The 13,761-nt window shown below is 46.2% G+C and overlaps 1 protein-coding gene across 1 annotated transcript in view; it reads right to left on the bottom strand.

Moving 5' to 3' along the window:
* Positions 1 to 13,761, bottom strand: part of dnah5 (dynein, axonemal, heavy chain 5) — a gene marked incomplete at both ends in the record, with an annotated part of 523,851 nt that overhangs the window by 23,247 nt on the left and 486,843 nt on the right. The window contains 1 exon segment of the mRNA XM_084308323.1: positions 3,805 to 4,020. Coding sequence (XP_084164449.1) covers positions 3,805 to 4,020 — 216 coding nt within the window.

Raw genomic sequence — 13,761 nt, 5'->3', positions numbered from 1 at the left:
CTCTCACACAGCCTGACAAACAGAGCTCTCTCTCTCACACAGCCTGACAAACAGAGCTCTCTCTCTCACACAGCCTGACAAACAGAGCTCTCTCTCTCACAGCCTGACAAACAGAGCTCTCTCTCTCTCACAGCCAGACAAACAGAGCTCTCTCTCTCACAGCCTGACAAACAGAGCTCTCTCTCTCTCACAGCCAGACAAACAGAGCTCTCTCTCTCACAGTCTGACAAACAGAGCTCTCTCTCTCACACAGCCTGACAAACAGAGCTCTCTCTCTCACACAGCCTGACAAACAGAGCTCTCTCTCACACAGCCTGACAAACAGAGCTCTCTCTCTCACACAGCCTGAAAAACAGACCTCTCTCTCTCACACAGCCTGACAAACAGAGCTCTCTCTCTCACAGCCAGACAAACAGAGCTCTCTCTCTCTCACAGCCTGACAAACAGAGCTCTCTCTCTCACACAGCCTGACAAACAGAGCTCTCTCTCTCACAGCCTGACAAACAGAGCTCTCTCTCACACAGCCTGACAAACAGAGCTCTCTCTCTCACACAGCCTGACAAACAGAGCTCTCTCTCTCACAGCCAGACAAACAGAGCTCTCTCTCTCACACAGCCTGACAAACAGAGCTCTCTCTCTCACACAGCCTGACAAACAGAGCTCTCTCTCTCACAGCCTGACAAACAGAGCTCTCTCTCACACAGCCTGACAAACAGAGCTATCTCTCTCACACAGCCTGACAAACAGAGCTCTCTCTCTCACACAGCCTGACAAACAGAGCTCTCTCTCTCACACAGCCTGACAAACAGAGCTCTCTCTCTCACAGCCTGACAAACAGAGCTATCTCTCTCACAGCCTGACAAACAGAGCTCTCTCTCTCTCACAGCCTGACAAACAGAGCTCTCTATCTCACACAGCCTGACAAACAGAGCTCTCTCTCACACAGCCAGACAAACAGAGCTCTCTCTCACACACAGCCAGACAAACAGAGCTCTCTCTCTCTCTCACAGCCTGACAAACAGAGCTCTCTCTCACACAGCCAGACAAACAGAGCTCTCTCTCTCTCACAGCCAGACAAACAGAGCTCTCTCTCTCACACAGCCAGACAAACAGAGCTCTCTCTCTCTCACAGCCTGACAAACAGAGCTCTCTCTCTCACAGTCTGACAAACAGAGCTCTCTCTCACACAGTCTGACAAACAGAGCAAATATTAAATTCATAGTCTATGAGTTATTCAGTGAGTTAGCAGGAAAGTAAACGGACTAACTTTTATGTGTGAGGAAACATACCTTTATTTATCCCAAATGGTAAACAGCTGAATAAACCTCTGTATGATAACATGTACAATAATGCTGTATAGACCGTGTATGTATATATTTATTCTTACCGTACTGTATGTATGTATATATATGTATATATATATATATATATATATATATATATATATATATATATATATATATATATATATATATATGTATATGTATATGTATATGTATATATATATATATATATATATATATATATATATATATATATATATCCACATCTGTCTGTACATACCTGCATATAATAATTTTTACATATCTGTAGATTCTATATCTATATTATCTGTACCTGTGTCTTTATACCTGTATCACTGTACATATTAATACTACAACTATGTACATACATCTGATCAGCACTATTACTCAGTAGTACTAATTGATATAGTTTATACCCAGTTTAATCACCTGTACATTGTATATTACTGTTGCACTTTACTGTTACATTTGCACTCTGGTTGGATGCCAAACCTCTTTTCGTTGTACCGTTGTATTTATGCTGCATGATGACAAATACATTTGAATCTAATCAGAAAGTGTCTGTTTAACAGCATGATCTAAAAACAAAGTGTTGAGATAAAAACCTCGTTTCCCGGCCGCGCCGCTACAAATGTGTTTCGTTTAGTGCCTTTGATTCACTCCTCTGCTATATTTACTGGAAGCGCCAGGCGGCTGGGCGTGATGTGGTGTTATGCTACATGTCTACACGTTGTAATAATAGCCATGTAATAATAGGTTAGTCTGTGATGACGGGTCGCCTGTGACGAGGCGTCGTGCCTCAGGACCAGTTCGGTCTCACTTCAGACGCCCAGCGTGCACATTACTGCCATTACCGATTTTCATATTCAGATCTAATTTAATTTCCTATATTTATGTCTTTCTAGTTTCTACTATTACCCTGCCCATACCTGTACAAGATACAAGATACAAGATACAAGAGTTTTATTTGTCACGGCATACAGGTATACAGTGAAATGCGGGGGGTCTCGCCCGCAACGATGTGCATAATACAAGTAATAATATAATATAAGAGTCCAACCAATAGAGCGACATAGTGCAATAAACAAGTAAACAAAGTAGGCATATCGGTATCTGTACATGAGCTATTTACAGAGCATGCCACAGGTCCTGTGGTAGTGCAGTACACTGTTAGCTACGGATGAGGCGTTGGGTCTTTATGTACACTGCTATACAATGCTATATTATACGATCTCAAGCTATACTATTCTTAAAGTACCCCCCCCCCCCCCCTCCCCCATGCTGCTACGCCCACATTTCCTCAAGGCGATCAATAAAGGAATATCTTATCTTATCTTACACGTATGTGTCCACAAACATAATACACATACACAAAAATGTGTACACAAATACACACACAAAAAAACTGAAACTAAATGTTTTGTTCATCCATGTTCAAATTGTTTTAAATCAAGAAATCTTTTTTCTTTCTGTTTTAATCAAATCTGACGAGCCGCTGTCTTGCGCGCTCCAACTGCTTTTCCTCATCTCTTCGCGTGTGATGCTCTAGCTGGCAAGCAGGCCACGAAGATGCTTAACCCTTTCACTGCCACACTACAGAAGGTCAACCCTTTACTATCACACTACCGACGGTTATGTCTGTCTGCCTGTATGTCTGTCTGCCTGTACGTTTGTCTGTCTGCCTGTACGTTTGTCTGTCTGCCTGTATGTCTGTCTGCCTATATGTCTGTCTGCCTGTACGTTTGTCTGTCTGCCTGTATGTCTGTCTGTCTGTATGTCTGTCTGTCTGCCTGGATGTCTGTCTGTCTGCCTGTATGTCTGTCTGCCTATACGTTTCTCTGTCTGCCTGTATGTCTGTCTGCCTATACGTTTGTCTGTCTGCCTGTATGTCTGTCTGCCTATATGTCTGTCTGCCTGTATGTCTGTCTGCCTGTACGTTTGTCTGTCTGCCTGTATGTCTGTCTGCCTGTACGTTTGTCTGTCTGTACGTTTGTCTGCCTGTACGTTTGTCTGCCTGTATGTCTGTCTGCCTGTATGTCTGTCTGCCTGTACGTTTGTCTGTCTGCCTGTATGTCTGTCTGCCTGTACGTTTGTCTGTCTGCCTGTACGTTTGTCTGTCTGCCTGTATGTCTGTCTGCCTGTATGTCTGTCTGCCTGTACGTTTGTCTGTCTGTCTGTCTGCCTGTATGTCTGTCTGCCTGTACGTATGTCTGTCTGCCTGTATGTCTGTCTGCCTGTATGTCTGTCTGCCTGTATGTCTGTCTGTCTGCCTGTATGTCTGTCTGTCTGCCTGTATGTCTGTCTGTCTGCCTGTATGTCTGTCTGTCTGCCTGTATGTCTGTCTCTATAATAAAGTCATCCCTCTTCCTCTTACCACTCACCTCAAAGGGAACGTAGTCGGGGGGCAGCTTCTCCAGCATGTCGTCAGCCAGCCTTGCCACCACGGCCTCCCGGGTCTCCCCCCCCCCCCCCCCCCCCCCCACACCCCTCCCTCACTCACCTCAAAGGGAACGTAGTCGGGGGGCAGCTTCTCCAGCATGTCGTCAGCCAGCCTGGCCACCACGGCCTCCCGGGTCTCCCCCCCCCCCGAGGAGCTGTCTTTGGGTTGGATGCTCAGGATGGTGTCCAGCACGTCCTTGGCCAGTTTGCTCTGGTAGGTGATGTCTGCGTTGGGGTGCAGGCCAAACACCTCAGGGGTGTCGTACGCCGGCAGGCACTGTGTAGGAGACGGCGAAGAGATCAACAAGTAGTAATAATAATAATAATAATAATAATAATAATAATAATTATAATAATAATAATAATAATAATAATAATAATAATAATAATAATAATAATAATAATAATAATGAATTTGTATTGCACTTTTTGTTCGCTGGGATCCCAAAGTGCTACAAGGTTAAAACAGTTAAAAAAATTTAAATAATTATTAGTAAAAAAAAAGAAAATACAGAATAAAAATAAGATAAAGATAGAACATAGTTAAAAACATAGAAAATTAAAGACAACAGCACAAGAAATACAAAAATATATATAACAAGAAAAGAATTTTCAATTTAAGACCTTTTAAGACCTTTTTAATACAACTTAAAGCAACATTCTATAATATAGAATGTTGCTTTAAGTTGTATTAAAAAGGTCTTAAAAGGTCTTAAATTGAAACCAGGTCAATTGGACATTGATTATTATTATTATTATTGGGGTTTGAAATGTCACCAAATCCTGTTTATTATTTTATTAAGGATTGAAATGTTATTAAATCCTGTTTACAAATGTTTAATGCTTACAATTGTTTATTATTTCTTTATACCAAAGGCACTTTTATTTGAATGTAACTTGGGAAGTTCACGTTCGAGAGTGTAGCACTTCCGGGGTCAATTATTAGCGCGATGATAGAAGCAACCTCTTCCGGTTTGGGGATTCAGTTGCAACAACTATTCAACGTGGGAGGTACGTTTGATTATTGTAGCGCGCAGCACTTTTATGTATTACACTGTTGTATATATATTTTGTATGTGAATTGAATGTTAACAGATGATAATGACTCGATAGTGTTGTAATGAATGGTGTGGTTATGTTATATGCACAATTGGTATTTCACCGTGGTAATATCGTCAATTTATTGTTCTCTGTCACCAGACTTGACGAGATATATTTGTGACGCTGTTCTTGTGGTATTTCGACCACCCATTTGATACAGGTATGTGTGCCTTAAGAGTTCGGTCTATTGTGTAATTTGTCATTCACGTTTCATGCATTGCTAATAAGATTAGTATGTTAAATTACTATGTGAGATGTGGTTAAGCCATGCGGTACATGTAATGGTTTTGATATGTTAAATTACTATGTGAGATGTGGTTAAGCCATGCGGTACATGTAATGGTTTTGATATTCTCAAGTTGCAACAACTATTCAACGTGGGAGACTTGACGAGATATATTTGTGACGCTGTTCTTGTGGTATTTCGACCACCCATTTGATACAGGTCGGTGGGCTCCATTGCAGGCCATCGAATAAAGGATTGAACTGTCGTCCATGTGTGCTGATTCGTCATTTACACCACGCCCAGAACACAACGCAGGAGCCACGTGTGTTAGGCAGGCCTACACACAGAGAACATCCGTTACAGTGGTACCGTTCGACCCGGATCCGGATAAAGAACCTTCGCCAGGATCGTTCGCCAGGGAAGCTGCAGTTCCAAAGTCAACCCGCCCTCATCATTGGTGAGACGCTGCCCTCTAGTGGCGGGTGATAAACTCTTCACACAGGTGTCCTCACAATCAACACAGCCCTCATCATTGGTGAGACGCTGCCATCTAGTGGCCGGTGGAAAGAACTTCACCCTACGTGGCTTCAAATACAGTGAAGGTATGTCACAGCCACAGGCCACTGTTTTGTAAATTGTGAATAAAGACAATTAAAGAGGACAATGAACTTGTGAAGAAGAAAAAAAGACATGAAGATGAGGATGCCAGTGAATGTGTAAAAGACATTTAGGTATTCATTTAATTGGTTAATCTCTTATGCAATTTCATTCCTATTAATTTTTTTTATTTTATTTTAATTTTTTTTTCTACTACAGTAATTAATTTTTTTTCTGTTAAGCCAAAGCACCTAAGGGTGAAAGTAGGACAATGGCAGAAGGTGGGAATACAGATGTGGTAGTAGAGATGGACTTGGATGGGGGGGGGGAATTTTACAACCGGCTCTCAGAGACGGAGGCAACAGGACCAGATCCCGTAACATTTGAAACTCCACAGCTTACCTCCACGAGGTACGTGAATCGTGTTAGAGTGTTAGAGTGTGTGGACCGTGCCGGGCCAAGTCAATCACCAGTTAGTGAGGGACTAGCAGGTGAACAGCCAGAGTTAAGTGCGCTCATCACACAGCTGGCAGAAAAGATTGGCGAGTCCATCACAGCTAAGCTGCAGTTTAGCAGGAGCACAGACACCATTAGGTCTATTGAGCGCCCCTCAGAGGTGACAGTGCCACACCGAATAGTCGTGCACTCAGACGCCAGAGAGCCCCCTATATTCAGGGGTGATAATTCAGACAAATTCACTGTTTATGAGTGGGAGAATTTGGTTACCTCATACATGAGGAAACGAGCCACTCCAGTTAGTGAGCAATCACAGGAGATTCTATCTAAGCTCATGGGTAAAGCAGGGGATGTGGTAAGGATAAAGTTGCGTAACAACAAGTCTATTGACCACACAAGGAACCCTCACATGATTTTTGACATACTAAAACAACATTTTAGTGAACTCTCATACTCGAGCATGCCCCTGGCGGACTTTTATAGTACACTACCAAAGCCTGGTGAAGATGCTATGGAGTTTTGGATCAGGTTAAATAGGACAGTAGAAGTAGCTGATGAGTGTTTGAGGAGGCAAGGCCGTAGTATCGAGGACCCGAGTCACGAGGTCAGCATGATGTTTATCAAACACTGCCCTGATCAGTCATTGGCTAATGTTTTTAAATTCAAGTCTGCTGGGCAATGGTCTGCTTGCGAGATCCAGGAGAGACTCGATGAGCACATGCAGGACAGGAAGTCTCGAACTGCTGCAGGTGGACAGTTTGAATTAGGTACGGTAGAGCGCAGGGTTCGTTCCCAGTGTCATGTGCCTATAGTCAGTGACGCACCGGTATTGAGTGCAACAGCCTCGGTGTTTCCGGCACCGTCCCCAGCACCCACAGATGGTTCCGGAGGTGGCCATGACTACATGAGGAGTCTAGTGGGTTTGTTAGACCGCCTAGTTACAGTGCAGACTCAGGTGCCAGCCAGCGCCACAGCTCGGGTGCCTGACACACAGCGCCGGTTGTGCAGAGTTTGTAACTCTCCTGACCATTCCACTCTTTCCCACTGCAGAGGGGAGAACAGGTGTCTAGCATGTTTGTCTCCTGGTCATTGGAAGAGGGATTGTCCTCAGCAGCACAACCAGCGGCAGACTCCGCCCGGTGACAGCACTGGTGGTCAGTCTCGTCCTTTAAACGACTAAACTCACACCTAGAGAGGGGTGGTGTGGGTGGTATGGATGAATCCCTCACTGATGTCTCTGATCTTGCTCACTTGTATGAAGACAAGTGTGCCAAAGCACCTAAGGGTTCTCGTACGATCATTCAAGCAACTCAAAAGATTCAAGCTTTCAGTGACCTGTTTTATGCTTCAGTCCTTGTCAACCAGAGTGTTCAGCTTAGAGACATGTTGGATACTGGCTCTATGTCGTGCAGTATCAGTGAATATGCAGTGGAGAAGCTCCGCTCTGGGGGTGTTTTACCTGCGAAGCAGCAGCCTGAAGAAAATATTGTTTTGATTGGCTGTGGTGGTCTGGAGACGAGGCCTGATGGGTTTTATGATTTAGGCATGCAGCTTTATGGGGTCTCCTTTACTGTACCCACGTTGGTTGTGCCCGGTCAACATGATGACCTGATAGTTGGCACGAATGTCCTTAAACATGTTACCCACGTCCTGAAGGGTGGTAGTGAGTACTGGGATCTCGCATCGAGACCAGAGCCTCAGTCAAGTCCGGAAGTGGAGCAGTTTCTGTCCATGTTTACTAATGTGGAGCGCTGGAGGGGCGGTACGGTTCCCGAGAAAATTGGTACTGTGAAGCTCACCCAGGCCGTGACGCTCCTACCGAGACACGAGCACTTAGTCTGGGGCAGACTCCCCGCTAAGGTGCCTATGTCACCTGGGAGCACTGTAATCGTGGAGCCAACAGACTCCAAGGCTATGCCACGAGGCGTTCTTGTGGGTCGGCTCGTTACACCACTCTGGGGAGATAGGTGGGTGCCCATGACTGTTGTCAATCCGTCTGACAAACCTATCACACTGAAAAGGAATTGCAAGTTGGCTGATGTGTCAGTGTGTTTGGCGATTGAGGACTTAGATGTTTTTCAGGGACTGCAGGCAGTTTCGGAAAGGCGAGAGCCTGACGCCCCTGGTTGTGCCGGTCCTTCGGCCCCGCCGGCTAGGAGTTTGTCAGAGCTCGGGCTCGGTGACATTGACATCAGTTCTTGCCAGGTCAGTGGAGCCTGCAGGTCTCAGCTTGAGCAGTTGATAATTGAATATAGCGACATATTTTCCAAGGACTCGTTAGACTGTGGTGAGGTCAAGGGATACACTCATCGCATCCGTCTTGTGGATGAGCGCCCCTTTCGATTGCCCTACAGGAGGGTCCCCCCGGCTCACTATCAGAAGCTGAGACAGGTTCTCACTGATATGGAGGAAAAGGGGATTATCAGGAAGTCCTCGAGTGAGTACGCTTCACCTCTTGTAATGGTCTGGAAAAAGGACGGGGGGGTTCGGATCTGCACTGATTTCAGATGGCTGAATGCGCGCACCTTGAAGGACGCTCACCCCCTGCCACACCAGTCTGATTGTCTTGCCGCGCTTGGGGGCAATTGCCTCTTTAGTACGATGGATCTCACCTCTGGCTTCTTTAACATCCCAATGCATGAGGATGACAAGAAGTACACGGCTTTCACAACCCCCCTCGGGTTGCATGAGTACAATCGCATGCCACAGGGTCTATGTAATAGCCCTGCAGCCTTTATGAGAATGATGACTGGAATCTTTGGGGACATGAACTTCACAAAACTGTTGTGTTACCTTGATGATCTCCTGGTCTTCGCGCCGTCAGAAGATGAGGCCCTGTCTAGGCTCCACACCGTGTTTCAGAGGTTGAGGGAGAACAACTTGAAACTGGCTCCCAAGAAGTGTCACCTTCTGCAGCAGGAGGTTAGGTTCTTGGGCCATGTGGTCGGTGGTGGGGGCGTGTCTGTTGATCCCTCCAAGGTGGAGGTTATCTCCAACATGACAGTACAAGATCTCATGGAAGTTGATGGGTGCACACCCTCTGTCCGTAGGATCAGGTCGTTTCTTGGGATGGTATTCTATTACCAGCATTTCCTCCCAAACTGCTCTGCTGTTGCGAAGCCATTGTTCGCCCTTACGGCTGGACAAAAGAGGAAGGGGAGGTCCCCTAAGGACAAGAAACCACCTGGCAGCTTTCGTAGGCTCACCCCTGCCGACTGGACATCGGTTTGTGGGGAAGCTTTCGACAGGCTGAAAACAATGCTACTGGAGTGTGTCGTGCTCGCCCACCCAGAATTTGAGGAGCCTTTTGTCCTCTCAGTTGATGCGTCGTTGGACGGACTTGGCGCTGTGCTGTCGCAGGTACCTCGAGGTGAGTCTAAGGCCAGGCCTGTCGCTTTTGCAAGCAAGACCCTCAGTGCTTCACAGCGTAAGTATCCAGCGTATAGACTGGAGTTCATGGCCTTGAAATGGAGCATATGCGAGAAATTCAGCCATTGGCTGAAGGGTCAGAGATTCACAGTTTGGACCGACAATAACCCGTTGACTTATCTGCTTACGAAGCCAAAGCTTGACGCATGTGAGATTCGCTGGGTGTCTAAACTTGCGGCTTTTGACTTTGATCTCAGACACCTGCCAGGGAAGAAGAATGTGGTGGCGGACGCTTTGAGTCGTGACCCGTTCGCTAAGCATGTTAGTCAGAGGTTATTGAGGGAGCCGTACCCGGCTCTTGTGCAGGAAGCGGGGGCAGTTGAGGGGGACTCTGTGCAAGATGTTTTTAGGTACAGTTGTCTGTCCCAGACGGTGAGTAGCTCACTACTCGGGATGGATTGTGGGACAGAGGAGATCAGAGCCCTCTGTCAGTCTAAGTGTGATTGGATTGGTGCTGCTGAGTCCAGAGCGCTGGGTTTGGTTCAGAACATCCAACATCTGTCTGAGGGTCAAGATGTTTTACCGATGTTTTCAGTTGAGGAGCTCCGGTTGAGTCAGGAACGGGACACATGCATCTCTAGGGTGCTACCCTTTGTTGCTGTTCGAAAGCGACCATCTAGACGGGAGAGGCACGGCGCTAACCAGAGGGTTCTCAGACTGTTGAAACAGTGGGACAAGCTGGAGGTCCGTGATGGTGTCCTGTACCGTGTGACGAGGGACCAAGTGTCCAAGCAGAGGAGAACTCAGTACGTGTTGCCGCTGAGTCTGAGGGACAAGGCATTGTCGGGCATCCATGATCTGGCGGGTCATCAGGGCCAGGATCGCACTCTTTCTCTTGCCAGGCAACGTTTTTATTGGCCAGATATGGAGAGGGATGTCAGAGCATATGTCAAGTGTTGTCAAAGATGTGTGTATGGGAAGTCCCCGGAGCCTGCTGCTCGTGCGCCCCTTGAAAGCATCAAGAGCTCCGCGCCGATGCAGTTAGTGTGTATGGATTTCTGGTCCGCTGAGGACAGCAATCAGCGGTCAGTGGACGTGTTGGTGGTGACTGACCATTTCACAAGTTGGCGCACGCGTTCCCATGCGCTAATCAGACGGCGAAACAAGTTGCCAGGAAGCTCTGGGACAACGTGTTTTGTGTGTACGGGTTCCCTGAGAGAATACACGCAGATCAAGGTGCCAATTTTGAGAGCAAATTGATTGCTGAGCTCCTCAGGTTGGCGGGAGTGGCCAAATCCCACACAACGGCCTATCACCCCATGGGTAACGGTGGGACAGAGTGCTTTAACCGCACTCTGGGGAACATGCTCCGCTCTCTCCCGCTTCGGAAGAAGCACCAGTGGCCGCAGCAGGTCCAGACACTCACGTTTGCGTACAATGCCACTGTTCATGAGACTACGGGTTACGCGCCTTTCTTTTTGATGTTTGGCCGCGTCCCTAGACTACCAGTGGATGTCATGTTCAGGCAGGTCCTGAATGACCCTGGAGTTGTAGATTACGATTCCTATGCTGGCTCCCTGCTTTCGTGTCTGAAGAGTGCCATGGAGATCGCTCAGAAGCACTCCACTGTTGAGCAACAGCACCAAACCCGACAGTACAACAAGCGTGTCAAGGGTACACACCTGTCTGTGGGGGATCGGGTTCTGGTAGCAAATCAGGGAGAGCGGGGAAAACGGAAGTTGGCTGACAAATGGGAGGATGGAGTGTATACAGTTGTTGGTGTCAATCCCAGTATCCATGTCTATAGGATTCAGGATGTAGGGGGGCGCACAAGGGTAGTGCACAGGAACCGTTTGCTGGAGGTCAACTTCTTGCCATTTCCTGAGCTAGAGCAGGGGGAGGACGGCAGTGAGATTGGTCAGGCGTTTGATGACGGAGAGTCCGATGAGGGGGACTGTGATAGTAGTGACGGTATGGATCCTGCATCTGGAGTTTGGTCTGAGGGCGGTGTTGCACATGACCTGACCGACTCTGTGGAGGTAGAGGGGCCTGTGGTCTCGTCACTTACAGACTCTTTTGATTCTGTGTTGGCTGTGACAGATGGGATAGAGCAGGTTAGCCCAGTGGCCAGTCCTGCAGGGGCCATTGCTCAATGTACACCTGACACACAGGCACAGCACACAGAGGTTCCTCACTCACCTGACATAGTTGTCATAGCTCACACCGATTCAGAGGCAGAGGTTTCTCACTCACCTGACATAGTTGTCATAGCTCACACCGATTCAGAGGCAGAGGTTTTTCACTCACCTGACATAGTTGTCATAGCTCACACCGATTCAGAGGCAGAGGCTTCTCACTCACCTGACGTAGTTGTCACAGCTCACACTGATTTAGGTACAGGGGTTTCGCACTCACCTGACATGGGTGTTGCGGTTCCCACTGATTTACACCCTCACGTAGGGAATGATGGTCGGGTTAGGACACGTACAGGGAGAGTAGTGAGATCAGTGAACAGGTTGATAGAATCTATGGTTCAGATGCCATTTCTGAGAGGGGTGACTGGTTGAGTTGAGGTGGAGGTTAGGGTTCACCAAAGCCAGTTTTTTTCTTTTGTATTGCTGGGTTGAGTAGGTGTCTATCAGACAGCTTTGAGGGCCATGAGTTGTGTGGCGTATCAGGCGTCATATTGATCTAAGGGAATTTTGAGATCTGATCAATTTTTTTATTCTCTGAACCTCTTTTGGGGGTGACTTTTGAGTCGAATGGGGGACTAGGTCCTTTTTCTCTGGTGCCAGGTCTAGGTTAGTGGTAGACTACCGATATTTTTTTTCTCTTTGTATGTCCCCCTTGCTCTGCTGACACGGGATGTTGGTGAAATTTCAGGAGGGGTGAATGTCACCAGGTCAATTGGACATTGATTATTATTATTATTATTGGGGTTTGAAATGTCACCAAATCCTGTTTATTATTTTATTAAGGATTGAAATGTTATTAAATCCTGTTTACAAATGTTTAATGCTTACAATTGTTTATTATTTCTTTATACCAAAGGCACTTTTATTTGAATGTAACTTGGGAAGTTCACGTTCGAGAGTGTAGCACTTCCGGGGTCAATTATTAGCGCGATGATAGAAGCAACCTCTTCCGGTTTGGGGATTCAGTTGCAACAACTATTCAACGTGGGAGGTACGTTTGATTATTGTAGCGCGCAGCACTTTTATGTATTACACTGTTGTATATATATTTTGTATGTGAATTGAATGTTAACAGATGATAATGACTCGATAGTGTTGTAATGAATGGTGTGGTTATGTTATATGCACAATTGGTATTTCACCGTGGTAATATCGTCAATTTATTGTTCTCTGTCACCAGACTTGACGAGATATATTTGTGACGCTGTTCTTGTGGTATTTCGACCACCCATTTGATACAGGTATGTGTGCCTTAAGAGTTCGGTCTATTGTGTAATTTGTCATTCACGTTTCATGCATTGCTAATAAGATTAGTATGTTAAATTACTATGTGAGATGTGGTTAAGCCATGCGGTACATGTAATGGTTTTGATATGTTAAATTACTATGTGAGATGTGGTTAAGCCATGCGGTACATGTAATGGTTTTGATATTCTCAAGTTGCAACAACTATTCAACGTGGGAGACTTGACGAGATATATTTGTGACGCTGTTCTTGTGGTATTTCGACCACCCATTTGATACAGGTCGGTGGGCTCCATTGCAGGCCATCGAATAAAGGATTGAACTGTCGTCCATGTGTGCTGATTCGTCATTTACACCACGCCCAGAACACAACGCAGGAGCCACGTGTGTTAGGCAGGCCTACACACAGAGAACATCCGTTACATATACCAATTTCACAACCCTGTAGCAACACTGAACTGGCAGCTGCACTCGTCAGCCCATTTAAATGATTTCACAGAGTTCCATACAAGCTCTCGCCAGATGCACCAAGCTCCCGGTAGCCCTGCAAAAACGTGCATGCAATAACATTTCATATATTTAATATTATTTAATCTCCCGACAACCGGGCTGCTGCCACACCCCACAAAAAAAAAAAAAAACCCGTGCAAATGAAATGTAAGACTTCTTAATACCTTTTAAGGGCTTAAATTGAGACTTGTGTGAATTTCAAACTTTTTAATACTTTTTTAATACCCTGCTGATACCCTGGATATACAGTATTTGATTATTGTTGCCGGTAGCAATACCCAGCCTGGTGAGGAGAGCCGCGGCGCTGAGCAGCACCGGA

Source organism: Notolepis coatsorum (assembly GCF_963971535.1).
Source record: "Notolepis coatsorum genome assembly, chromosome: 2".
Classification (NCBI taxonomy): Eukaryota; Metazoa; Chordata; class Actinopteri; order Aulopiformes; family Paralepididae; genus Notolepis; species Notolepis coatsorum.
Note: the sequence above shows the minus strand (reverse complement) of the source record. Positions and strands in the feature narration are given on the sequence as shown.